Here is a 27,911-nt window from a genome sequence, read left to right on the forward strand (position 1 = left end):
GAACGTAAAGCAACATAAGTGATTTGACCAATCATGAGTGGTTCCCACAATGCAACGCGGAGACCTACTGTATCAACGCAAAGTCCCGTATTGCGTCAGTGCTGCAAACATTGCTACTGGAAATCAAATCATGCAACAACGTATGGCAAGAACACTGGAAAATATAGCACATTGCGTAGCCAAGTACGCGGGGTGAACCAGGTGAATGTTAAAGGCAACAAACAGGTTGTATTTCACGCAAATGGGGCATACACAATTATTGGAAGGGTATTTACTTACGTTGCACAGGTTACATCATTGTGCATGGTTAGTGACCACAGTAATTAACTCAGCACGGGGGATAAAATATTGTAATAATACACTAATATATTTATTTTTACTTGTTTTTTTGTAGGTTCCAAGAGATGATTCATCTTGTGTGACTTTTGAAATTGAACAACTTTTCACGGTAGTCTCTATCCAGCCTGTTACTGTCTCCATGTATGACTATTCAGAGCCTGGTAAGTGAGACTAACCATGGAGCTATTTATAGCTCCATGGACTAACTCACCACAGTGGTAATCGTACACTAAACACAATGCCACTTTACATAACATTTATTTAGACCAATGTTTTTTTTTGCCAAAACTGATATATTATTTACCTGAAGAAAAAAACTAATTGAAATAAAAATTAGTCAACCAGAAGTCCATTGTCGGTCAGACAAACAGGTTTTTTGTTGAATTCAACCGTTTATGTTGTCTCTCTGAAGTAAAACTACAAAATGGCATATTCAAAGTTTGATTTTATTCATCTTTATTTTTACTGTTTTGTGGGACAATTATTATAAAGTGACTCTTTCTAAAATCCTAGATAACAAATGCACCGAGTTTTACCAACCGCCTGGTGGTAGTGAGCTGCTCAGCCTTTTATGTGTAAATGAAACATGCCAATGCTCAGATGGTAAGTGATGTTGTGTAAATGAAACATGCCAATGCCAACACACTGTTGAGTACTTGTTGTATGTAACATATATATTATGTTATATAAAGTTTGCGGTAAACAACGTATATTATATATTCTGAAAAAACTGTTGAGTTTCTCGACGTTTCGATCAATTGAGAAATCTTCTCACTCCTGAGGATGATCAAAGCATATTGATCGAAACGTCGAGAAACTCAATAGTTCGTTTCAGAACTAAGATATGTGGTGTACCGCAAACTTTATAACAACATTTGATTTCGCTATGCAAACCTTAAAAAAATATACATCTATTCTGGGAATGTCAGTGGGTGTAAATTGCAGTACAATTCACTTGTTTCCATTCTAACAAATTGATGTGGTACAAAGAATGCATAAATCCTGGAAAATCTGCACTGACAAAATAAATAAACTGAGAAAAAATAACAATTTTGTGTATTTTATTTCTAGAAAAGTGTGCGACTTTCAGTTCAGAGTCATCCCTTGAAGAACTTGTGGAACATGCTTGCTCCTCCGATTATGGTAATGCAACCCACCTCTTAATCACTGAACCATGACAAGTTTGAACTAGAACACTGAGTGTGACTTTATGGGTGTAACTTAACCCAATTTACCAAGTACACTCTTAACAGGAATGAAATTCTATTAAAATAGTATCTTAATCCTACGAACAATTTGAACATTAACATCTTGCCAATCGCTTGGTATAGGTTGCACATTTCTTACTGTTTCTTTTTTTTATTCATAGTTTATGAAATTACAGTCAAAAGAGTTGAACAGCATGAACATTGGTACAAATATACTGGAAAAATCACTCCTTTAACTCCTAACCGTAAGTAACATATTCTGAAAAGTCATTTATGGTAGTTTTGAGCTCTATACAATTATAAAATAAGGGTTGGTATATTGTTGACAAATATACTCATGTGGGAAAACCCTGTAGGCAGTGGTGTAACGGCTATGAGCACTCACTGGCTAAACACAGAGGTCCCGGAGCTTATGGGCCCAAAGGAGAAAGAGGCATTAAAATAAATCATGAGGCCTCCAGCATTGAGGGCCACTTAGCGTCTCTAAACCAACCTCAGGCCTCTGTAGTATGCCACTCCCTGTAGACAATACACTATAGATGATATATCGATATATCAATGCTTGTTTATGTCACCCCAGAAATGTCTTGAGGGCTTTAAAAACTGTGCATTATATATTATAGTAACATTTCTTTTCTCCATCTTTATAGATGCTGATATCATTAAGAAGGAAGCATCAAGCACGAAACGAACGTTTTGGTTGAGCAAAGGCTGCAAACATTTAATGAAAAAGAATCGAAAATACTTGGTAATGGGACCTAACAGTATTGTACATAGCAGCAGAGGAGGGAAAACAGAGTAAGTAATAATATAATTATACTTATTATACTTAAACTTCTTTAGCTTTGAGATTCTCCCAAGCACCTTGTGCATAACATTTAGAGATACGCTGAGAGATTCCTCACAAGTCACAATAGAAAATCGTATTAAAATATACATTCTGCATGTCAAGAGAACCATGTGCTCATGGTGTTTGATTCTCTATATCAAAATCTACATACAAAGGGAAAATAAAGAGCGCTCTGTATTAAATAATAATCACCTTCATTTTTTTTTTTTTGTAACTGGTGGTCACGACTTAAAGTTGTCCGCAACTTATTTTGACTTCCATCCGCACATTTTTGTGTTTTTCTTGTTGTAATTTTCTTTTTGCAATTTGTAATTTTTATCTTTTATTTTAAAATGTGTGGTGAAACCAATAACACAAACAAACAAAAACTATTGATATGATTTCTGTTTCTGTCTTTTTCTAGATACCTGCTGGACGGAAATGCACATATTGAATTAATCGCAAAAAGAGAAGCACTCAAAGGGTCGAATTTCGCACGTCACATATCAGAATCGTGCCAAAAACATGTTTAATATATATTTGTCTGGTGCATTTGAAACAACATTTAGACCTTGAACAGGGCTGGATATAGCACTAGCTCGGAAAACAATTTTCCAAATTGCGCTTCATATTGGGCTCCTGGTTTAATAATAACAGTATAACACCATTTCCTGCCTACCGACTCTCAAAATCTAATATATAAACCTACTTCTGAAATGTTATAATTAGTTGAGGCTAGTAAAATGGTATGGGCTAGTAAAATGGTGTGTGGGCAAGTACATGACAAGCATCAAATCCAGCCCTGTTGAAAAATGGTTTACATTTTACTGCTTTTTTATTAGATTTTATAAATGGCCGTCCTAAAAAGTAAAGCGGTATTTCTGAAATTGTGGCCAGCTCTACCAAGAAGGTGACTTGTTCAATGTGATTGAATTCCTTCTCAAATTTTACCAGTGTGTTTTTGATAGCTGTCTAAATTACTGTAATACAACATTGCTGATTTGTGTGGGGGTAAGGGAAGGGTTTCCTTTTTATGTGGAAGTATTTGCTATATTTTGTATAACATGTAATATATATATTTCCACAAAATATAATTACAAAACGTGATATGTTTATGTATATTTTAAAAATCAACAGCTCATTTTGTACACTATAAGTTATCAAAATAATTGTTATATTATCATCGAACAATATCTGCTGAAATTTATTTTAAAAAGATGATTTAAGACATTTTTTTTTACATTGGTATAAATGCTATAACATATTATTATTACATATATTTTTAAATAGCAATATAATTTCTAAAATGCAAATGTTGTTTGTTTATTATATTTAACAATCGGTAGAGCTGGCTCCAAACTTTACTAATTTAAAAAATGTGATATTTATGTCGCGCATTTATTTATAAATTTATTGTGTGCAAATATTTAACTTTCTGCATGAAACTATTATATAAAGTTTTTTCTTCTGTTATATAAAGTTTTTTCTGTTATATATATAGTATTTATCTTTTATTTTTCTTGCTTGGGAGGATAAGAAATGTTTTTTGCTGATGGCATTCGGGTACAGTAATGGTTAAAAAAAAAGTGGTTGAGGTAGTACATATTATATGGGGGTGTGTAAAATTATGCACAAATCTGGCAAGCTTTATAATGTACTCAATCAACAAAGTATATAAAATATATATATATACATACACCATGACAGGGGTTGGTCCAGCATTGTGTTTAATAGGGGGTGAATATAAGAAGGAACCCTCTAAATCCACACATGCGATCCCTATCTTTTCAACTTTATTCAATAAATAATATACTTAGAATAATAATACTATTATACATCAATTTATAACTAATATGCACTATTGAGCTTAATCAATAACGTACTACATCCAGTGCTCCATGCAACCAATACAGATGCCCTTTCATTGATGTACATACGAAAGGTACTAAGTGAATCGGTACACCACCTACTCATCAAGAAAGATGTAGCATGTTTTTTTAAACGCACACCCGCAACAGTGTTCACTGGACCTATGGATTTGACCAACCACGTAGACCAGGGATAGGTTGACTATAAGTGATTATGGGTTATTATACAGTACCCCTGCTTGACCATCGACGCTCTTCTTGGTTCCTGGTTTAATCTAAGCTTTGCTATAAGTATGTACATTAGAGCTGGTAAAACAAATATCGAAGATTAAATGCACAAGACCAACATGTTTATTGTTGACTACAGTTAATTGTTTCTATCCGCAAACTTGTACAGTGAAAAGAGAGATTATTTTCATCCAAAATATATCATAAAAGGGAATTATTAGTACAGTATTTTTAGTTAAAGTTTGTATTTGTAACTGTTTTTATTTACAATGTGTAAAAAAAGGACATGAGATTAATATAATTAAAAAAATAAAAAGACTATGATATTGTGTTTTTTTTTTTACATTTATTGTAAAAATTAGCCTGAAATTTTCATCAACTATTCATTAAGTTCATCATTTAAAAAAGTAGAAAACAAAAAGATTTATTCGATGTTGTATGATACAGTATATACTTTTAATAACATTTTAATTATCTTTTCTCGCTGTTTTTGCGGGGGAGGGGGAGGCGAGGGTGGATTTTGGTCGATGACCGGTGAGGGCGTCAGCTTTCTACGGTTGTATCAACCATTTTGTTTACAATGTGAAAAAAATAGTAAGCATACATTTTATTAATTTCTTGTCATGTTCAACATTGAAAGAAACATTACATTACAATTCCAGTTGAAGTATTGTGATTTCTCTTTAAGCTGAAAACAGTTAATTCATTTTAAGCCAAGCCATTTTACAATAATTAAAAGTTTAGGCTAGCCCTACCTATAATAAGCGGGTAGCCTAATAAGCTAGGCCTATAGGCTTGGTTGATTGGTTTAGGTTAGGCCAAGCTATCCTAGTAGGCTATATGATAGCAGATAAGCTAGGCCTAGCATAGGGCCTAGTTAGTACCCCGACCACTTGACAGTACAGTAACTTACTATCTGGGCCTAGTAGTAGAGCCTACCTAGCTAGGAGTACTGTACTAACTATAGGCTAGAGTAGTTTACTAGCTACAGACTCAGAAGTCAGAGGCTAGCTAGGCTATTCTTTTTCCATCATCATATTCATATCTGTATGTATGTGCTATATAATAATAAGTCTTTTTTTTATTCATAAATTTGTAGATACCTTTTCATACAGTAATGGACTCGTTTAGTCAACAGCCTAAAACAGAAGATTTCACTACTGACATCCATGTCAATGAACCACTTGGAGATGTAGAATTGGTAGCTCCTTCTGTCAGTGCTGCTAACATGACAGAAGGACATGGAGAGATCAAACACACTCCTAATGAAGACTTTACCCCAGACCATCCCGAAGCCAAACATAACTATTCTCCACTCAACACCATGGAAGAGAAGCCAACAGATATTCATCCAGGAGATTTCACTACCGAAATAAATATTGGTGAAAATCAGGTCAAAATACCAGGCATTCTGGATGCTCCGTCTGAGGACAATTTTTCTGCGGAAATCAGTATGCAGCAAATACAGGTTCCTCCCGAGGAAGACTTTACTGCTGATGTCTGCATAGATGAACAGCTGTTAAAAAGTCAAGCAGTCGATAAGAATCCTCCACCAACAGCAGCACCAAACCTGCTGCCAGAACCATCATCAAACCTGCTGCCAGAACCATTACCAAACCTGCTGCCAGAACCACCATTGAGCCTGGTGCCAGAACTACCACATGCTGTAATGACAGAGACGTCGCTGGATACTCCACACACCAAGCAAGTGGATATGATCGAATGTTCCTTGTGTCATTGCCGCTTGGAGTCTATACTCTGCGCTAAAGATCATTATGAAGGTCGACGGCATCAGAAGACTTTTATGGCAGCCATCAAAGCAAGACATGGTTATTACATTTTCTATTATTTTAACAAATCAAACTATTTTAAAAATGTATTTCCCCCAAAAACATGAAAATCACTAAAATCAGACTTAAAATAGGTCATTTTGCTGTTTTAATAAAAAAAAAAAGAACACAAATAATGATTTCACTTAAAGTTATAAATTAAAATATAAATTTAACCATAAAACCCATTGTCTGACTCGACAATTTGACTACATCTTGCTTTAAATTCCTTTTCATTTTTCCCAATCCAATTTTTAGTCAAAGTAAATAAATAATTGTAAATATGTGACATTAAAATGTCATTTAAAAATAGATGTTCTTGGGTGCAATTTGTTTTGCAAGTCATTCAATTTATTTTTCTTTCAACAAGTTTTTTTGCTATCTTACATTTTAAAACTCGTTACTGAATATAGAGTACAGTATACCACACTACTGTATTATTATACTGTAGTACCAAATGTTATTAATTTATTTAGTTATTAACACAATATTGTTTTAAATATTTATTAAACAAACAATTAAAATTCTAAAACACATTTTGTCAACAGACATTTATAGTAACATGGCTGGTAGTAAAAAACAAATGAATTTCCCCAAGTTCAAGAAAGCAGGTGTGGGAGGTGCCGCCGCTTCAACAGTGTCTTCTAACAGTACCAGTGGCAGTGTTGTAACTGGTGATGACGGGATGGTCACGTATTGTTTTATATGCAATATTCAGGTGAACTCCAATGACCAGGCCTTGCAACACTACATCGGTAAGAAGCATCGATATAAATGCTCTTTGATGTCGACAACACCGACACCTACGGGTGCAAATGGTATGTGGAATATGTCTATTATGGCGGCAGTGCTTATTAATACATATTGATATAAAGTTTGCAGTAGATGACGTATATTTAGTTCTGAAAAGAACTGTTGAATTTCTCAAAGTTACCGATCAATATACTTTATTGATCGAAGCGTCGTGAGCTAAATATACATGGTATACTGCAAACTTTATATCAACATTTGATTTCACCATGCAAACCTTCAAACAATACATAGATGCTATGTGATAGAGTCTTTCACAGTCTTGCTGTATGACAGCCACTAGTAAAATTTCTCTTTAATTTGAGATTAATTACATTTTTTTTTTAGAGCACAACTTAAAGAGGAAATCTCAAGTTCCATGGAGTTCTGAACAACAGAGGGCAGATGGAGAGTTTGAACCTCCTGTTGTTAAGAAGTCTGGTGGACCAAAGGCTATTCCAAAATCTACACAAAGACAGTCTGGTGGACCTAAGGCTTTTCCAAAATCTGCACAAAGACAGTCTGGTGGACCTAAGGCTATGCCAAAACATGCACACATACAGAAACAAACCGTCATGTTGAATCCTGGTGCACATAAGCCTAAGGGCAAACGTCCAAATAGGCAAAAACAAATTTTAATGCCGCAGTCTGGTGAACCAAAGTCTATTCCTTGGAATACACAAAGGCAGATACCCACTGTGACACCGCAAGTTGCTTGGCCGACCTCAAAGCCAGCACCAAAGCAGCCTTCAATACACCAGACGTTTACTTGTAACACATGTAATGTTAATGTAACCAGTAGGGAGATGTTGGATTCACATCTTGCTGGTTTGTGGATTGTTCAATTAATCTATAGGGTTAATTATACTGTAGTACATTATCCACCTATTTTCATTGTGATGTGATACAATGTTACATATTCAGTGGCGTAACGGCTATGAGTGCTCACTGGCAAAACCCAGGGGCCCAGCGCTCAAGAGGCCTCGGAGCATATGCAGCCCAATGCAACTACCCAGCAATGGAGGGCTCCTTTGGAGTGCTAAGCCTGGGGCCTTTGCCATGTTTTACTGTATATATATTAGCAGCACCAACTGAAATGTTGGTTCAGGATTAATTTCGTAAACACAATCACATGTGCAAACACAGAGCATCATATCAACTCTAAAGTTTGGCAAAGAATTTTATAAGTTGTTAGTTCTAGATACTTCTTTCAGTTTTTAGCTTTGTCTACACTAAACTAATTTGACCAAAAAAGTGTGATGTGCCCATATCTGGACATGATGATGTCATATCACTACCATATTTAAGCATATCACTACCATATATAATCACATGACATTTTTTTGTCACATTTGATAGTGTAAACAGAGCTTTGCTATTAATATTTTACTACCTTTTTAGGTTCCAAGCACAAAAAAACACTGGCAAGACTAATGGGTATAAATCCAACAGAGGGTGGAGTAGAGAATGGTAGAATGGCAAACAGTAGCAGGATTGGAAACAGTGGTAAAGTGATACAGACACCCAACCATGCTAACAAAATGAATGCTCCTCCTGCCGTCCAGCAACCTGCTGTCCTTTGTATAACGTGTGATGTTTGCAGTGCAACAACAAATTCACAAAAACAATATGAGCAGGTAAGTTGAGCTTTTCTTTACTGCAGTAACTTTCCTTTACTGCTGTAACTTTCCATTACTGCAGTAACTTTTCTTTACTGCTGTAACTTTCCTTTACTGCTGTAACTTTCCTTTAATGCTGTAACTTTCCTTTACTGCATTAATTTTCCTTTACTGCAGTAACTTTTCTGCTGTAACTTTTCTTCTCTGCAGTGTCTTCTTTACTGCAGTAACCTTTCTTTATTGCAGTAATGTATGATTTAAGTTTTTTTCAATATAGAAATATATGAGTCAGTCACTGTTATACTGAATACTGAAATGCTTTATTTGTCCATCATCATCATAAAATAACAACAGAAATTCTTCTTGAAGATTGACAATTATTAGTACAATATAAATAAATATACAATATATTATATTATGTACACACACATAATTGTGTGGGTGTATGATTACACCAAAAAACTTGCCAGATAATTATATATTTATAATATATTTAATTTGTAGCATTTACAAAGTCAAAGGCATAGAAATATGTATGCTGGTGGCGGGGGTCAACAGAAGAGGAAGGGTCAAGGTACTTATGGTGGTGGCGGAGGTCAACAAAGAAGGAAAGGTCAAGGTACTTTTGGCGGTGGCGGAGGTCAACAGAAGTGGAAAAGTCAAGGTAATTTTGGTGGTGGCGGAGGTCAACAGAAGAGGAAAGGTCATGGTAATTTTGGTGGTGGCGGAGAGACTCTAAGTGAAAATGATCGCAAGAAACAAATCTACTATAGAAAATTTATTAAAAGTAAAAATAATGCTGATACAGACCAAACTGATTGGCCAAGAGGTTTGACTAATCACGTTCAAGGCAATAACCAAGATTGGACAAATTGTGGTTGGCCACAATCAGAAACAGGACGAACGCAAGGGCCAGTACAGACGTCTAGTGGCCCGGAATATCAAAGGACAGATAACTTGACACATTCATATGAGCCAACACACCATGATATTCCACAGGGAGGAGGAGGAGGGCAGAAATTTAGTAGGACAGGATTTGCAGGCAATACTTACGAACAACCACTAGAGTACACGGTAATTTAAATCTAATATAGATATATTATAGATTCATTTAAATTTAAATCAAACATGAGAAGTAAAATAATAATATATTATCCTGGATTTATATAGCGCTTAATGTTGTGAAACCTCCAAGCGCTGAACATTATTACCCCAGTCATTTTTCAAACATCAAACATGTATGGAAACATACTCCCATAATGCAGCTAGTAATCAGCGCAAAGTTGTATCTTGATCTAACCGTGTACCCATTTATACACCTGGGTACGTAAGTAAAGTATCTTGCCTAAGGATACAAGCAATGCGGCGAGAGTTGAATTCGAACCTCGATCTCACGATTAGTAGTCCAACGTCCAACACACTGCGCCACGCACTCTGGAACCCAAATACTGAAATTTCAGACTGTCTGTACAAATTTCTTTATATTTTTTATTAATTTTCATTCTTTTATTTTTGTTTACCTTTTTTTTTAGAACTATACAGAAGCATCCTACCACGTTGAATTTGATGAAACCTGAAAGAGGCTGAATATTAGTAAGTTAAGGAGCCCTTGTATTACTCTGTGCATTAGTTGATGCTGTATTAGACCCCTTAACTGGTATAATTTATGCTTATTAGTGTTTGTCATATTCAGATACATACTCATGATCTGTTAAACTTTTAACTTTATAAAATTATACTGGGACAAATACATTATATGTTTTTCACCCAGAACTACCTGATGTTGGTTCAGGATTAATTTGGTAGACATAATCACATGTGCAAATCAATCTACACTATCAAACTTCATCTGAAAACAAGTGATGTGTCCATAATGGACATGATGATGTCATATCCTTACCATATTTAAGCGTATCAGTATCATATATGGGCACAACACAGAAGTGTGAAAGCAACTTTAGGCCTACACTTTTATTAGTAACATTATGCAAGATATGTTTATTAAATAAATATATATATTAACCTGACCATTAACTACAAGCCTGCTGGTCTAAAGACATGATTCCAGGCGAATGATCTGGAAATTGTGCGTTCGAATCCCGCTAACAACTTTTTAAGTTAATGTTGCATGTCTGATTGAGCAAATTTCATTTCGTGTCAAATGTTAGCAACTTAAGGTGTTCTGAGGATCAATATAGGTCTAAAATCAACCTCTAAGTTGGTAAAAATTATGTACTAATTTAAATTAGGTTAGAATAATAAAGAGACATTTCTGTTTATATTTGTGATAAGTGTATTCTTAACAAACGTGAGTCGATACTCCGTTCCTCTAAGCATCCCAATCATATTTTTTAACCGTCATACAAAATGAGACTTGATCAGCCATGTTTGATAATGATTATGATGTCATCATTTCTGAACTGAACATTGTATACTAAACATTTTTTTGTATTAGAATGTAAGATGAATTTTGTAGGTAAAAAAAAGTGAAACTAATTGTATTTTGGATGTTGAATAATATTTACCCGTTTACCATTGTTTTATACGAATTTAACTATTTATTTTTTCAAAGTATTTTTGTTTTTACTTTGATGATTTCGTTTTAATTTCTGCTAGAATTTAACAAACCTGGTATTATGATTAAGTTGCCATCTGTAAATCTATTATGAAATGGTTTGTCCTGAGACGATGTTTTTAACATTTTATGATTGCTACATGAAAGTAGGCCTACCGTATTGTATGAAAATAAATGAAACACATTACATTGGATACGTTTACTCTATTCAGTGTTTCAGGAAAATATATTAAATATATATATATATATATATTATATATATATAAATCCAAAGGCAAATTACTGAAAAAAATGACAATGCTGTGGGTATCAGTGGCTGGATCTCAATGGAGATACAAAAAGAAAAAGCGAAAAGCTAAATCAAAACGATTAAGTAAACAGCCAGAAAAGTTAGCAGAGCTTTCGGGCAACACTAGCCCTTCATCAGTGCAAGTGAGGGAATTTGGATAACGTCATAGTATAAAGCTGAACTAAAGAAACTGATAACCCGCTTCCCCTTCATCCTCTCCCCTCCCCCTTCCTTCCCTCCCCATTCCTTCTCCCTCTCCCCCATTCCTTCTCCCTCTCCCCCATTCCTTCTCCCTCTCCCCCATTCCTTCTTCCCTCCCCTCATTCTCCCCCCCCCCACCATTCCTTCTCTCCTCTCCTTCACCCATTCCTTCTCTCCCATCCGCCTTTTATTTCCCCCCCCCCCCCACCATTGCCATTGCTTCTCTCCTCCCCCAGATAATCCCCAGGGGTTCGGTATCCATCACGAGGCTTACGTTATTCCTGTGGCACTACTACTATTTTTATTCCAATCAAACATAAGGAAACTTGTTGACCTTGGCTTTAGCGCGTGATCACCGCTCACGTTTAAATCTATGAGATTAGCAGTTAATGCTGGTTAATTCGCTTAGGTTGTTTGCGCACAATATGGAGGAATATTAATGTAAAACATGAATATAAAATTATATAATGTTATAAACAACTAGTTATTATTTTAAAGAATCGGTGGGTCTAGAATAGTATTACAACATTCAGTATTAGGTAGCCTACTTTATAGGCCTAGGGAGCTAATTTGATAGCTATAAGTGTACTTGCTTCAAATGCTACTTTAGTAATTGTCGGCGCAACGGTAAAATAAAACAACTACTAAATGTATACAGTAAACTATGCAATTTATTCCAAGTGAATCAAGTGAGGATTCTCAATAAATAGATAAAATATACAATATACAATATTTGATAAGACAGAGCAATAAACGGTGTAGCTAAGATGCTGGTTGAGAAAAGAGTGTGTTAATAATGTGGTCAGTGCATGGTAATATTGGGCTTGGCCCATCTCATCTGACCAATTAGGATTAAGAGAATTAATGTGGTTTTCTGTTAGAGTCATTAACATTCTTAAAATCCATTAGCTAGAAAAGTGAAGGTAACAGGAAGGTAACCTGTCAATGTGAGGTTAAATAAAGAGATATATAGAGGATGTATAAATAATCAAATTAAAAGTAAATGTTGAATTGTTTAAAAGCTATGTGGTAGGTCTGCTACAGGAGCCCCCTTCCAGTGAAAGAATTAATGATAGAACGAGACAAAACGTTGAGGGAAATGAACATGTCTACCAGAACGAGTAGTACGGGGAGGGGTTGCCAAAATGGGTGACGGGTTGGTTGGTTTGACTAGGGGTGATGCTTGTAGCTTGGGAGTGAGGGTTTGCTCTTGGCTTTTAAATATATCAGTATCCAAATGAGCTACCTTTTAAGCGATCAATACTGACTGTGTCCTGTCGACCATTTAGATCGAGAACAAAGTGTTTGTCTGTTCGACTTAATACCTTAAATGGACCATCATATGGACGTTGTAAGGGTTTTCGAACAGAGTCCCTTCGCACAAAAACATGGGTACAATTAAATATTTCTTGATTGATATAGGATTTACGGTTAGAGTTGGTGCGGGTAGGTGTGGGACGTAGTTTACTCATATTATCACGCAATCTATCAATATAATTAGAATAATCACAATGTTCAGAGTTTGAATTAAAGAATTGTCCAGGTAATCTTAAAGTAGTGCCATAAACAAGTTCAGCTGCACTATGACCTAGATCAGCCTTAAGGGCTGTACGAATGCCTAAAAGTACTATAGGTAAATGTTCTGTCCATTTAGTGTGATCATTATGTGCTTTGAGAGAACCCTTCAAATGTCGATGAAAACGTTCTACAAGTCCGTTCGCAATAGGATGGTAGGCAGTTGTATGAATGTGCTTAGTTCCTAGTAAGTTGGCGAGTGAATGAAATAATGCAGATTCAAATTGTCTTCCTCGATCTGTTGTAATGGTTGAAGGTATTCCGAATGAAGCGATCCATCGATTGACAAATGCGTGTGCGACAGTATCGGCTGTGATATCCGGAATAGGTACGGCTTCGGGCCATCGAGTAAAACGATCGATAAAAGTGAGTAAATAAGAAAAACCATTTGACGGAGGGAGAGGTCCAACAATATCTATATGTACATGGTCAAAACGGGCGTCAGGTGTAGAAAAAGTAGAGAGTGGCGAAACGGTGTGCCGGTGTACTTTGGAACGTTGACATTGAATGCATGTTTGAGACCATCGTCGTACATCACGATTGATTGCTGGCCATACGAAACGGTCAGTAATTAAACGTTGTGTTGCTCGTATACCAGGATGTGATAGCGAATGTAGAGTGTCAAATATTATGCGTCTGAATTCTTGTGGGATATATGGACGTGGATTGCCTTTGGAAATATCACAAAGAATTGTAGAGTCAGAAGTTGGAATTGGAAAGTTTTGAAATCGTAGTGAAAACGGTGATTCAAGTAGCTTGTGCAATTCATCGTCATTCTTTTGTGCAGCAGCAATAAGACTAAAATCAACAATGTTAGTTGTGTTGTGACTGAAAGTATTAAGTTCGATTCGCGACAATGCATCAGCTGCTGCATTAGCTTTTCCACTCACATGGCGTATGTCCGTTGTGAATTGAGATATGAAATCGAGATGACGGATTTCGCGTGGCGAGTGACGATTTGGTTTGGCGAGTAAAGCATACACAAGTGGCTTATGGTCAGTAAAAATATGAAATGAGCGTCCTTCAAGTGAATGACGAAAATGTTTAACTGAAAGGTATGCCGCCAAAAGTTCACGACCAAATGTGCTGTATCGCGTCTGCGCTGGTTTCAACTTCTGTGAGAAAAATGAAATAGGTTGCCAATTGTTGTCAATGCATTGTTGCAGTATACCGCCTATGGCCACATCCGAAGCGTCAACCATGATACTTAAAGGTGCATCTGGCTGCGGATGGGTGAGAAGTGTAGCACTTGCGAGGGCGACTTTAATATTATTAAATCCCAATAAAGCTGCGTCGGTCCATACCAGATCCTGTTTCTTACCTGCCCCAACAAGTAGAGCTGTGACAGGTTGTAAAATCTGGGCACACTGCGGTATAAATCGCCTATAAAAGTTAATAAGTCCAAGGAATTCACGTAGTTTGCGTAAAGAAGTTGGTTGTGGAAAGTTTTGTATCGCTTCGACCTTTACTTGAAGTGGTCGGACACCTTGCGAATCAACATGATGTCCAAGAAACTCGAGTGACGAAACTCCAAATTGGCATTTCGCTGGGTTGAGAACAACGCCATACTCATTAAGACGTGTGAATAGTTGATGAAGATGAGTTTCGTGTTCCTCGGCGTTGGAACTTGCAACAAGCAGGTCGTCGATATAAGCGTAGCAAAAATCCAATCCACGCGTTACCTGATCAATAAAACGTTGAAAAGTTTGAGCGGCATTGCGGAGGCCAAATGGCATTCTAACAAATTCAAAAAGTCCAAATGGTGTAGTAATTGCTGTTTTATGAACATCAGCAGGTTCAACTGGTATCTGATGGTAAGCTCGGACGAGATCAATCTTAGAAAATATAGTGGATCCGTGCAGAGATGCTGTAAAATCGTGCATGTATGGGATAGGATACCGATCTGCAACAGTAGCATTGTTCAATGCTCGATAATCCCCACAGGGACGCCAATCCCCAGGAGTTTTCTTAGGCACCATATGTAAAGGTGATGCCCAGTTACTTTTAGAGGGGCGTATAATTCCAAGCTGCATCATGTGTTCAAATTCATGTCTGGCTGTTTTGCAGCGGTCATGTGCGAGCCGTCGAGGATGTGACGAAATTGGTGGACCATGGGTCTGAATATGATGTCACATCGTGTTTTAGCGACGCTTCCTGATAACAAGGGCGTGTAATGTTTGGGAATTTTGTAAGAATGTAGTCCCAACTGGACTTAGCCTCAAGGGTGGTAAATATAAGACCGAGAGGCGAAGTTTTGGAGGCGACACCTTGAATACTCAGGTTGGTGGTAGTGTCAATGAGTCGTCGATTATTCATATCGACTAACAGTCCAAAATGTCTTAAAAAATCAGCCCCTATGATGGGGTGTGTGACGTCTGCGACAACAAATAACCATTGAGATGTTCGTCTCAAACCTAAGTCTAAGGTTACAGAGCGATGTCCATAAGTGTTGATAGATGTATTATTTGCGGCAGTCAAAGTAGACTCTTGTCGCCTATGTAGACGCTCATGGCGAGTAGGTGGAACAACGCTAACTTCTGCCCCAGTGTCTATGAGGAAACGTTGTTTGGATAATTGATTAACAATAAAGAAAAGGCGACTTACGAATTGACGGCCAGCAACATTCGTCGCATTTAGTTGTCGGCGTTGGAGTTTTCCGAACACGGCGGATTGCATTTTCGAGCATTTACTCCAAATTTTTCATGGTACCAACAGAGTTGAGGAGTGTTGTTTGAATGTTGAGCTGAGCGACTGGTACTGTTAGGTTGAGCAGGAGATGAATGCCTACCACTCGATCGATTTCGGTGTCGACTTGTGCTTCGACTTTGATATCTGTTGTGCCGTCGGTCAGATTGCAAGGAATTAACTTGCGTCGACAGTTGTTGAATCTGTTTTTGCAGGTTTTCAAGGGTCGCAGACAAGGAGGGTGTATTGTCCGTGTGTACTGCCGATACACTTGTTGGCGCAGTTGCAGTTACAGATACTTCAATAATTTTGTCAGCCAATGATGTCAAGCTTCCCAGGTCCAACTCATCCTTGGTTGAAGCTAGGATAAGCTGTACATTAGTTGGGAGGCGACTTAAGAATAGTTGTTTCATAATTGAAGATTCAAGTGGCCTGTCGCCTAAGAGTTGTAACATCCGTCGGTATAATTGCGACGGTTTCCTATCCCCCAACTCCTCGGCCGTCAGGAGTTGGCGGAGGCGCTGTTGGTCGGAGTCAGTTGTCCGACGTATTAAGGTATCTTTCAAGTTCACATACCTGTTATCAGTAGGCGGGTTGAGAAGTAGATCCCGAACTTCCTGCGCAATTTCAGGTTGCAATGATCCGACTAAGTAAGCGTATTTTGTAGCATCTACTGTAATCCCACGCGTTGTGAACTGTGCTTCCACTTGGGTGAACCACAATATCGGATCATTGGGCCAGTATGGAGGCAGTTTCAACGCTACCGAAGAAATTGGCCTGTTGACGGTTGCTGCGTCAGGAGCGGGCACCACAGGTTGTTCCTGGTGCTGGGGTTGTGCTGGAGGTTGCGGTAGCTGTCGTTGTTGCTGTTGTCCTTCCATTTTAAGTTAAATTCGGTATAAGAACGTCGAGGGTCACCACTTTAGTAATTGTCGGCGCAACGGTAAAATAAAACAACTACTAAATGTATACAGTAAACTATGCAATTTATTCCAAGTGAATCAAGTGAGGATTCTCAATAAATAGATAAAATATACAATATACAATGTTTGATAAGACAGAGCAATAAACGGTGTAGCTAAGATGCTGGTTGAGAAAAGAGTGTGTTAATAATGTGGTCAGTGCATGGTAATATTGGGCTTGGCCCATCTCATCTGACCAATTAGGATTAAGAGAATTAATGTGGTTTTCTGTTAGAGTCATTAACATTCTTAAAATCCATTAGCTAGAAAAGTGAAGGTAACAGGAAGGTAACCTGTCAATGTGAGGTTAAATAAAGAGATATATAGAGGATGTATAAATAATCAAATTAAAAGTAAATGTTGAATTGTTTAAAAGCTATGTGGTAGGTCTGCTACACTACATTTCATATTATTAATTAGTATAGCTGCAAGGACATGTCCCGAGTCAACATACTGAATAACATGTTTCAATAATGAGTTTCTTTCACACATGATTATTATTGTGATGAGACTCGAATTACTCCAAAATCAGCGTTTCTAAAGCCGGAATAATTAACAGAAAAGAATCACACATTGAAGAAACGAAAAAAAAAAACCTTTCAAAATCCTTCAACGACCAATAACATACAATAAACCGGTTTTAATTTTCCATCCACAAACAAATCACAACGAAGGTCACATAACAGCATAGCATACTTTTTCACGACCAACTATATCCGGTTAAATCCACTCTAAAAACGTTTAGTATTGACACTACTTAATATAATATTCTGGATGTTTCGATCAATCAAATCACCCAATATGGTTCTGTACTTCAGCAGTCCCCTGACCGAATTTCCTCTTTTTATTTGTTTACATTGTTTGTTGGTCGATCGTCGGTACATGACGTAACAGGTCCTTGTGCTTGGTTCCCACTAAAGACGATGGATATTCGAACTGTCGCTTGTCATTGGTAAAGCGTGGTTCCCACTAGCGACGCAACGCAAGGACGTAACGCAACACAAATGAATTGACCAATCACAAGCGATGGCTTATTCGCTTGTGATTGCTAACTGTCTATAACTTCGCTTGTCATTGGTTAAAACGCTTGCGTTGCGTTACGTCCTTCCGTTACGTTCTAGTGGGAACCAAGCTTTAACACGCTTGCGTTGCGTCTGCGTTCTTCCGTTGCGTCTCTAGTGGGAACCAACCGTTCTACAGTATATACACAATAACAAAAGACTGTACGTGAAAACAAATCGGACAAATGTGCATTTAGGCCTAATAAAGACGCATAACGTTCAACAAAGTGACCGTGAGATATACGTAGGCCTATACGTATACATTATTAAACATACTTTTTTTTCGTGGTTACACATTAAGCGTGGTTCCCACTAGCGACGCAACACAAGGACGTAACGCAACGCAAGTGAATTGACCAATCACAAGCCATGGCTTATTCGCTTGTGATTGCTAACTGTCTATAACTTCGCTTGTCATTGATTAAAACGCGTTGCGTTTACGTCCTTGCGTTACATTCTAGTGGGAACCAATTTGCATATTTAGGTAGTCTGGGTTCCAGACGGAGTTTTGTCTTAATATTAGTAAAAAGATAAATATTTTGGCACATATGGCGTTTCATACGTTTACTACTTGATTTTGGATACTCCGTCTGGGGAAACACGCACAAGTCACGTGGTTTGACACCAAGAATTCTTGGTGCATACGATTATCCGGTTGACTAGTTTCAGCTGCATGCGATTGGCTACTCACTCGTACACTGTTTTAATATTCATATTTCAGAATTTCAAAGACTCAACATCTAAGATGATGCGCATGCGCTATTTTACGTTTAGACAATGTGTACTTTTGGGTACATCATGAAGGTACCTCCATGGGTACATTGATGAAAGTTTCTGAAGGCTAGAAATGATTTTATCCCTAGTAGTCTGGTAATTATTTGATGGGATTTTTCCCAAGAACATGAAAACTCGTCTTGATATGATAGGTTAGCTTCTCCGCAAATCAAACATTGATTGAATGGATCATTTATTACGCGGAGATATTTTGATTTAATTCCCACCCAGACCCTGTCCTGTTCTGTGTGGTGGTGTAGCCCTGTTGTGTGCCGGTGGTGGTATGTAGGCCTACCTTATTGGCGTTTTATTCGGCAGGTCATACGTGCGAGTTGAGCAGGACCTACGAAGGAGGCCTAGGCCAAGGACTAAACAATTAATAAACAAAACAACTTGGCAACACGATTTTATATTTCAACAGTCTTGATCGTACATTCAGCACTGTTCGTATAGTACTCGATCTTTTTTATTTTGAAACAAAATGATCATTGGCTGATTCGAAATCCATATTTACATACCGCCCGCCCCATATAGCCAAATACGGTATCGTAACCTACGTCATTCTTATCGGATGCTTGCGGTCTGCAAATCGATTTCTATACGTGTTTCACAAGTCTGTATTTTCAGACAAAAATCGCGGTCGAAATAAAAACAAATAAATAAAAAAAAAGACAATACAGACTTGGAGCAAGTCTAATATTTAGGGTGCAGCCATGATGATTTTGAAGGATACGTTTTTGTATTTGTTGCCCATTCAACAACTCAACGGATGACGTCACTTCAGAATAAACCGAACCGAATATTCACGAACGAAGATTACTACAATAGATTTGATCATTATTGATGACTTGCGGAAACGACGAGGTGAAAGCTGCAACTATAAAAGCTAACCAGACCAAGAGATTTGCCATTATACAACAATCTCCCACACGTGCTGTACTGCTTTGAAAAATGGCTCCGAGATATGAACTTCTGTACTTTAACGCAAAAGGTTCGGTTGAGCCCGCTCGATTGATGTTTGCTCAAGCTGGTGTAGAATTCGTGGATACGCGTTTTTCTTCGGAAGAATGGCCCAAAGTAAAACCAGGTATGTGTCGTTGTTTGTAGCCTACACTTAGTATGTAGGCAGGGCACGCAGTGTTTAACGCAATCCATGCAATATAGGTTAAAATTAGTTAGATAGTTTGACCGGGTTTCTGTTCCATTTCTTTCTCAGACAAGAAACGATTTCCGTTCGGTCAGGTTCCAGTTTTGCTGATAGACGACAGAGCACTCCCGCAATCAAGAGCCATTTTTAGATTCCTTGCACGTGAATTTAGTAAGTTAATTCATGGAGTAAATACTCCATGGTTAATTATTGTACATATCACCCCATTTGAGCCTTTTTCTCGCTTGGTTCAGTGGGAAACAAGCTTTAAGCTATATCTACTACACAATGCAAACTCAATAACGTAATATATATAATGTATAAAGGCAAGTGATTTGACCAATCAAGACGCGATAGATGATCTATCTCGTCTTGATTGGTCAAATCACTTACGTTGCGTTTATTACGGTAGCATTAGCAGTAGTCGCATTATTGCTATAGTGCTCGGAATGTAGCTTACCGTTGGCCTATATACAATGGCGTAGCGAGTATGAGCGCAGTCACTGGCTAAACCCAGGGGCGCCGGAGCTTATAGGGGCTCCTGAGCAGTGCCCAGAGAGTAAAACATGCATTAAAATATGTCGAAGAAAGCTAAAAACGAGGGCCACTTAGGGCTCCTAACCCACCAGGAGGGGCTTCCTCGTACGCCACTTAGGGCTCCTAACCCACCAGGAGGGGCTTCCTCGTACGCCACTTAGGGCTCCTAACCCACCAGGAGGGGCTTCCTCGTACGCCACTTAGGGCTCCTAACCCACCAGGAGGGGCTTCCTCGTACGCCACTTAGGGCTCCTAACCCACCAGGAGGGGCTTCCTCGTACGCCACTTAGGGCTCCTAACCCACCAGGAGGGGCTTCCTCGTACGCCACTTAGGGCTCCTAACCCACCAGGAGGGGCTTCCTCGTACGCCACTTAGGGCTCCTAACCCACCAGGAGGGGCTTCCTCGTACGCCACTTAGGGCTCCTAACCCACCAGGAGGGGCCTCCTCGTACGCCACTTAGGGCTCCTAACCCACCAGGAGGGGCTTCCTCGTACGCCACTTAGGGCTCCTAACCCACCAGGAGGGGCTTCCTCGTACGCCACTTAGGGCTCCTAACCCACCAGGAGGGGCTTCCTCGTACGCCACTTAGGGCTCCTAACCCACCAGGAGGGGCTTCCTCGTACGCCACTTAGGGCTCCTAACCCACCAGGAGGGGCTTCCTCGTACGCCACTTAGGGCTCCTAACCCACCAGGAGGGGCCTCCTCGTACGCCACTTAGGGCTCCTAACCCACCAGGAGGGGCTTCCTCGTACGCCACTTAGGGCTCCTAACCCACCAGGAGGGGCTTCCTCGTACGCCACTTAGGGCTCCTAACCCACCAGGAGGGGCTTCCTCGTACGCCACTTAGGGCTCCTAACCCACCAGGAGGGGCTTCCTCGTACGCCACTTAGGGCTCCTAACCCACCAGGAGGGGCCTCCTCGTACGCCACTTAGGGCTCCTAACCCACCAGGAGGGGCTTCCTCGTACGCCACTTAGGGCTCCTAACCCACCAGGAGGGGCTTCCTCGTACGCCACTTAGGGCTCCTAACCCACCAGGAGGGGCCTCCTCGTACGCCACTTAGGGCTCCTAACCCACCAGGAGGGGCTTCCTCGTACGCCACTTAGGGCTCCTAACCCACCAGGAGGGGCCTCCTCGTACGCCACTTAGGGCTCCTAACCCACCAGGAGGGGCTTCCTCGTACGCCACTTAGGGCTCCTAACCCACCAGGAGGGGCTTCCTCGTACGCCACTTAGGGCTCCTAACCCACCAGGAGGGGCTTCCTCGTACGCCACTTAGGGCTCCTAACCCACCAGGAGGGGCTTCCTCGTACGCCACTTAGGGCTCCTAACCCACCAGGAGGGGCTTCCTCGTACGCCACTTAGGGCTCCTAACCCACCAGGAGGGGCTTCCTCGTACGCCACTTAGGGCTCCTAACCCACCAGGAGGGGCTTCCTCGTACGCCACTTAGGGCTCCTAACCCACCAGGAGGGGCCTCCTCGTACGCCACTTAGGGCTCCTAACCCACCAGGAGGGGCTTCCTCGTACGCCACTTAGGGCTCCTAACCCACCAGGAGGGGCCTCCTCGTACGCCACTTAGGGCTCCTAACCCACCAGGAGGGGCTTCCTCGTACGCCACTTAGGGCTCCTAACCCACCAGGAGGGGCTTCCTCGTACGCCACTTAGGGCTCCTAACCCACCAGGAGGGGCCTCCTCGTACGCCACTTAGGGCTCCTAACCCACCAGGAGGGGCTTCCTCGTACGCCACTTAGGGCTCCTAACCCACCAGGAGGGGCCTCCTCGTACGCCACTTAGGGCTCCTAACCCACCAGGAGGGGCTTCCTCGTACGCCACTTAGGGCTCCTAACCCACCAGGAGGGGCTTCCTCGTACGCCACTTAGGGCTCCTAACCCACCAGGAGGGGCTTCCTCGTACGCCACTTAGGGCTCCTAACCCACCAGGAGGGGCTTCCTCGTACGCCACTTAGGGCTCCTAACCCACCAGGAGGGGCTTCCTCGTACGCCACTTAGGGCTCCTAACCCACCAGGAGGGGCTTCCTCGTACGCCACTTAGGGCTCCTAACCCACCAGGAGGGGCTTCCTCGTACGCCACTTAGGGCTCCTAACCCACCAGGAGGGGCTTCCTCGTACGCCACTTAGGGCTCCTAACCCACCAGGAGGGGCTTCCTCGTACGCCACTTAGGGCTCCTAACCCACCAGGAGGGGCTTCCTCGTACGCCACTTAGGGCTCCTAACCCACCAGGAGGGGCTTCCTCGTACGCCACTTAGGGCTCCTAACCCACCAGGAGGGGCTTCCTCGTACGCCACTTAGGGCTCCTAACCCACCAGGAGGGGCTTCCTCGTACGCCACTTAGGGCTCCTAACCCACCAGGAGGGGCTTCCTCGTACGCCACTTAGGGCTCCTAACCCACCAGGAGGGGCTTCCTCGTACGCCACTTAGGGCTCCTAACCCACCAGGAGGGGCTTCCTCGTACGCCACTTAGGGCTCCTAACCCACCAGGAGGGGCTTCCTCGTACGCCACTTAGGGCTCCTAACCCACCAGGAGGGGCTTCCTCGTACGCCACTTAGGGCTCCTAACCCACCAGGAGGGGCCTCCTCGTACGCCACTTAGGGCTCCTAACCCACCAGGAGGGGCCTCCTCGTACGCCACTTAGGGCTCCTAACCCACCAGGAGGGGCTTCCTCGTACGCCACTTAGGGCTCCTAACCCACCAGGAGGGGCTTCCTCGTACGCCACTTAGGGCTCCTAACCCACCAGGAGGGGCTTCCTCGTACGCCACTTAGGGCTCCTAACCCACCAGGAGGGGCTTCCTCGTACGCCACTTAGGGCTCCTAACCCACCAGGAGGGGCTTCCTCGTACGCCACTTAGGGCTCCTAACCCACCAGGAGGGGCTTCCTCGTACGCCACTTAGGGCTCCTAACCCACCAGGAGGGGCTTCCTCGTACGCCACTTAGGGCTCCTAACCCACCAGGAGGGGCTTCCTCGTACGCCACTTAGGGCTCCTAACCCACCAGGAGGGGCTTCCTCGTACGCCACTTAGGGCTCCTAACCCACCAGGAGGGGCTTCCTCGTACGCCACTTAGGGCTCCTAACCCACCAGGAGGGGCTTCCTCGTACGCCACTTAGGGCTCCTAACCCACCAGGAGGGGCTTCCTCGTACGCCACTTAGGGCTCCTAACCCACCAGGAGGGGCTTCCTCGTACGCCACTTAGGGCTCCTAACCCACCAGGAGGGGCTTCCTCGTACGCCACTTAGGGCTCCTAACCCACCAGGAGGGGCCTCCTCGTACGCCACTTAGGGCTCCTAACCCACCAGGAGGGGCTTCCTCGTACGCCACTTAGGGCTCCTAACCCACCAGGAGGGGCCTCCTCGTACGCCACTTAGGGCTCCTAACCCACCAGGAGGGGCTTCCTCGTACGCCACTTAGGGCTCCTAACCCACCAGGAGGGGCTTCCTCGTACGCCACTTAGGGCTCCTAACCCACCAGGAGGGGCTTCCTCGTACGCCACTTAGGGCTCCTAACCCACCAGGAGGGGCCTCCTCGTACGCCACTTAGGGCTCCTAACCCACCAGGAGGGGCTTCCTCGTACGCCACTTAGGGCTCCTAACCCACCAGGAGGGGCCTCCTCGTACGCCACTTAGGGCTCCTAACCCACCAGGAGGGGCTTCCTCGTACGCCACTTAGGGCTCCTAACCCACCAGGAGGGGCTTCCTCGTACGCCACTTAGGGCTCCTAACCCACCAGGAGGGGCCTCCTCGTACGCCACTTAGGGCTCCTAACCCACCAGGAGGGGCTTCCTCGTACGCCACTTAGGGCTCCTAACCCACCAGGAGGGGCCTCCTCGTACGCCACTTAGGGCTCCTAACCCACCAGGAGGGGCTTCCTCGTACGCCACTTAGGGCTCCTAACCCACCAGGAGGGGCTTCCTCGTACGCCACTTAGGGCTCCTAACCCACCAGGAGGGGCCTCCTCGTACGCCACTTAGGGCTCCTAACCCACCAGGAGGGGCCTCCTCGTACGCCACTTAGGGCTCCTAACCCACCAGGAGGGGCCTCCTCGTACGCCACTTAGGGCTCCTAACCCACCAGGAGGGGCTTCCTCGTACGCCACTTAGGGCTCCTAACCCACCAGGAGGGGCCTCCTCGTACGCCACTTAGGGCTCCTAACCCACCAGGAGGGGCTTCCTCGTACGCCACTTAGGGCTCCTAACCCACCAGGAGGGGCCTCCTCGTACGCCACTTAGGGCTCCTAACCCACCAGGAGGGGCCTCCTCGTACGCCACTTAGGGCTCCTAACCCACCAGGAGGGGCCTCCTCGTACGCCACTTAGGGCTCCTAACCCACCAGGAGGGGCCTCCTCGTACGCCACTTAGGGCTCCTAACCCACCAGGAGGGGCTTCCTCGTACGCCACTTAGGGCTCCTAACCCACCAGGAGGGGCTTCCTCGTACGCCACTTAGGGCTCCTAACCCACCAGGAGGGGCCTCCTCGTACGCCACTTAGGGCTCCTAACCCACCAGGAGGGGCTTCCTCGTACGCCACTTAGGGCTCCTAACCCACCAGGAGGGGCCTCCTCGTACGCCACTTAGGGCTCCTAACCCACCAGGAGGGGCCTCCTCGTACGCCACTTAGGGCTCCTAACCCACCAGGAGGGGCCTCCTCGTACGCCACTTAGGGCTCCTAACCCACCAGGAGGGGCCTCCTCGTACGCCACTTAGGGCTCCTAACCCACCAGGAGGGGCTTCCTCGTACGCCACTTAGGGCTCCTAACCCACCAGGAGGGGCTTCCTCGTACGCCACTTAGGGCTCCTAACCCACCAGGAGGGGCCTCCTCGTACGCCACTTAGGGCTCCTAACCCACCAGGAGGGGCTTCCTCGTACGCCACTTAGGGCTCCTAACCCACCAGGAGGGGCTTCCTCGTACGCCACTTAGGGCTCCTAACCCACCAGGAGGGGCTTCCTCGTACGCCACTTAGGGCTCCTAACCCACCAGGAGGGGCCTCCTCGTACGCCACTTAGGGCTCCTAACCCACCAGGAGGGGCCTCCTCGTACGCCACTTAGGGCTCCTAACCCACCAGGAGGGGCTTCCTCGTACGCCACTTAGGGCTCCTAACCCACCAGGAGGGGCTTCCTCGTACGCCACTTAGGGCTCCTAACCCACCAGGAGGGGCCTCCTCGTACGCCACTTAGGGCTCCTAACCCACCAGGAGGGGCTTCCTCGTACGCCACTTAGGGCTCCTAACCCACCAGGAGGGGCTTCCTCGTACGCCACTTAGGGCTCCTAACCCACCAGGAGGGGCTTCCTCGTACGCCACTTAGGGCTCCTAACCCACCAGGAGGGGCTTCCTCGTACGCCACTTAGGGCTCCTAACCCACCAGGAGGGGCTTCCTCGTACGCCACTTAGGGCTCCTAACCCACCAGGAGGGGCTTCCTCGTACGCCACTTAGGGCTCCTAACCCACCAGGAGGGGCTTCCTCGTACGCCACTTAGGGCTCCTAACCCACCAGGAGGGGCTTCCTCGTACGCCACTTAGGGCTCCTAACCCACCAGGAGGGGCTTCCTCGTACGCCACTTAGGGCTCCTAACCCACCAGGAGGGGCTTCCTCGTACGCCACTTAGGGCTCCTAACCCACCAGGAGGGGCTTCCTCGTACGCCACTTAGGGCTCCTAACCCACCAGGAGGGGCTTCCTCGTACGCCACTGCCTTAATATACAATATGTTTGTATTTGACTGTAGATTTTTACGGCACAAATTCGACAGAAAGCTCGTTGATTGACGTTGCTGTTGGGGTAATAGACGACTTGAAAATGTACATATATGCAAACTTGAGAGAAAAGGATCCGGCTAGAAAGGTAACATTTGGGGACATTGTTTTAATGGTAACATTTCCGAAATAAAAGATTGAATGAATGAATATATTATAATTAAACAATTACATCACAATTTATATAATTAGAAGCGAGTGTCGTAGTGCCAGCGAACGTATAGGCCTAGGAGGTGGTGTCCTGGCGTAGGATTGACTTTATACATTTTTACTTATACTTTTAAATTGTGTAATCTGTATCTGTATATATTTTATTATTAGGAAGAGGGTATGAAGGACATTAATGAAAATCGCCTACCAACCGCTTTGACACAGTTGGAAGAAATATTGAAAAATAACAACGGCGGGAAAGGCTGGTTCGTTTCAGATAAAGTAAGTGTTCCATTGGTCGTGTTCTGATATTCACGTGATTCGTATAGGCCAATGTTAGCCGCTCATTCTGAGTTAGGAAATTGTGGTAGTAGTTGAAGCTATCGCAACTCCCGATTGGTTTGTAGCGCATGCGTACCATTTTTGTTGTTATTGTCATATTTATATATCATGAGGTGAAGTAAAACCTGCAAACCAAAGTGGCTTCATTATTGTTTTTTCTACTCCAACAGGTCTCGCTGGCAGATATTCTGTTCTTTTCGTTGAGTGAAAGATTGGTACAGACATCCCCAACTGTTTTCGATAGTTACCCGCATCTAAAGGCCTTGCTCGAACGCTTCAAGAGTCAAGAAAACATCAAAAAGTGGCTTGCCAACCGACCAGTTACTGAGTACTAGTAATAAAGCTGGTAGGAACTTCGGACCTAGTTGGCTAAGGGTGCTTTCAGACGCTGGTTGATTTGTGTACCTTTCACACGAGGCTTCACTATTCACACGCACAACAAAAGTAGTTTTACGTAATTTATGCAGTAAAGCGTGGTTCCCACTAGAATGCAATGCAGTGATGTATTGCGTAAACACAAGTGGGAACCGACGACGCAATAGTGCTGTAAACATCGCAGGTTTGATTTCACGCAGGTGGGGGCACAACACAATTATTAGAAGGGCATTTGCATACGTTGCGTAGATTGCGTTACGCTGCGTCGCTAGTGGGAACCACGATTAAGCTTGGTTCCCACTAGAACGTAACGCAAAGACGTAAACGCAACGCAAGCGAAGTTATAGACAGCAATCACAAGCGAATAAGCCATCGCTTGTGATTGGTCAATTCACTTGCGTTGCGTCGGTAGTGGGAACCACGCTTTAATGACAAACTATTGATCAAGAACAACTTCCCGACTAACGCACGCGCACACACGCACGTGTGTGTACGTGTGGGTTTTATATACTGGTCGGCGAAATGAGAACATTAATAATCACGTGGTATATGTGCGTTTATATTGCGCGCATATAAAAACTACATAGAAAAAACCACGTAGGCCTACAGTAGTTAAACTTGTTTTGTGTACTGTAATTGTAATAAAAAAAACATATAAATTTGGTAAAATTTGTTTCATGACATTTAATTATTCTATTTAAACAGTGTCGTTATCGTTTGCACGTGCGTAGAAGCGGTGCAAAGGTGACGAAGACAGAACA

At 42.9% G+C, this 27,911-nt stretch overlaps 4 protein-coding genes across 5 annotated transcripts in view; 3 read left to right on the forward strand and 1 right to left on the reverse strand.

Moving 5' to 3' along the window:
* LOC140043534 (complement C3-like) overlaps positions 1-4,040 on the forward strand; it is a 57,257-nt gene extending 53,217 nt beyond the window's left edge. The window contains exons 33-38 of the mRNA XM_072088060.1: positions 395-500; positions 853-942; positions 1,411-1,482; positions 1,709-1,792; positions 2,198-2,345; positions 2,801-4,040. Coding sequence (XP_071944161.1) covers positions 395-500; positions 853-942; positions 1,411-1,482; positions 1,709-1,792; positions 2,198-2,345; positions 2,801-2,909 — 609 coding nt within the window. The 3' untranslated portion in view covers positions 2,910-4,040. The remainder of the gene's footprint in view (positions 1-394; positions 501-852; positions 943-1,410; positions 1,483-1,708; positions 1,793-2,197; positions 2,346-2,800) is intronic.
* Positions 4,041-4,998: 958 nt separating this feature from the next.
* LOC140044509 (uncharacterized) lies at positions 4,999-11,459 on the forward strand. Of its 2 annotated transcripts, XM_072089039.1 has the most exons (7): positions 4,999-5,066; positions 5,572-6,301; positions 6,850-7,119; positions 7,439-7,918; positions 8,492-8,727; positions 9,214-9,783; positions 10,242-11,459. In XM_072089039.1, the coding sequence occupies exons 2-7, from the start codon at positions 5,590-5,592 to the stop codon at positions 10,284-10,286; spliced, it is 2,313 nt and encodes a 770-aa protein (XP_071945140.1). In that variant the 5' UTR covers positions 4,999-5,066; positions 5,572-5,589; the 3' UTR covers positions 10,287-11,459. The 2 variants fall into 2 exon arrangements, with proteins under 2 accessions (XP_071945140.1, XP_071945141.1); XM_072089040.1 differs by lacking the exon at positions 4,999-5,066 and having other exon boundaries at positions 5,521-6,301.
* Positions 11,460-15,982: 4,523 nt separating this feature from the next.
* Positions 15,983-16,915, reverse strand: LOC140043535 (uncharacterized). The gene has a single exon (XM_072088061.1). It carries the CDS (start codon positions 16,913-16,915, stop codon positions 15,983-15,985), a length of 933 nt encoding a protein of 310 aa, XP_071944162.1.
* A 2,625-nt stretch (positions 16,916-19,540) lies between these two features.
* LOC140043348 (hematopoietic prostaglandin D synthase-like) lies at positions 19,541-27,803 on the forward strand. Its single transcript, XM_072087851.1, has 5 exons — positions 19,541-19,918; positions 20,048-20,149; positions 26,256-26,371; positions 26,605-26,715; positions 26,946-27,803. The coding sequence occupies exons 1-5, from the start codon at positions 19,783-19,785 to the stop codon at positions 27,108-27,110; spliced, it is 630 nt and encodes a 209-aa protein (XP_071943952.1). The 5' UTR covers positions 19,541-19,782; the 3' UTR covers positions 27,111-27,803.
* The last annotated feature ends 108 nt before the right edge of the window (positions 27,804-27,911 follow it).

This window comes from Antedon mediterranea, chromosome 3, assembly GCF_964355755.1.
Source record: "Antedon mediterranea chromosome 3, ecAntMedi1.1, whole genome shotgun sequence".
Taxonomy (NCBI): Eukaryota; Metazoa; Echinodermata; class Crinoidea; order Comatulida; family Antedonidae; genus Antedon; species Antedon mediterranea.

Coding starts and splice junctions, on each gene's coding strand:
- LOC140043535 (XM_072088061.1), bottom strand. CDS start 16,915: ATGGAAGGACAACAGCAACAACGACAGCTACCGCAACCTCCAGCACAA.
- LOC140043348 (XM_072087851.1), top strand. CDS start 19,783: ATGGCTCCGAGATATGAACTTCTGTACTTTAACGCAAAAGGTTCGGTT. Junction 19,919..20,047: donor ATGGCCCAAAGTAAAACCAG/GTATGTGTCGTT, acceptor TTTCTTTCTCAG/ACAAGAAACGATTTCCGTTC. Junction 26,372..26,604: donor AAAAGGATCCGGCTAGAAAG/GTAACATTTGGG, acceptor TTTTATTATTAG/GAAGAGGGTATGAAGGACAT.
- LOC140044509 (XM_072089039.1), top strand. CDS start 5,590: ATGGACTCGTTTAGTCAACAGCCTAAAACAGAAGATTTCACTACTGAC. Junction 6,302..6,849: donor AGCCATCAAAGCAAGACATG/GTTATTACATTT, acceptor TTTTGTCAACAG/ACATTTATAGTAACATGGCT. Junction 8,728..9,213: donor CACAAAAACAATATGAGCAG/GTAAGTTGAGCT, acceptor TTTAATTTGTAG/CATTTACAAAGTCAAAGGCA.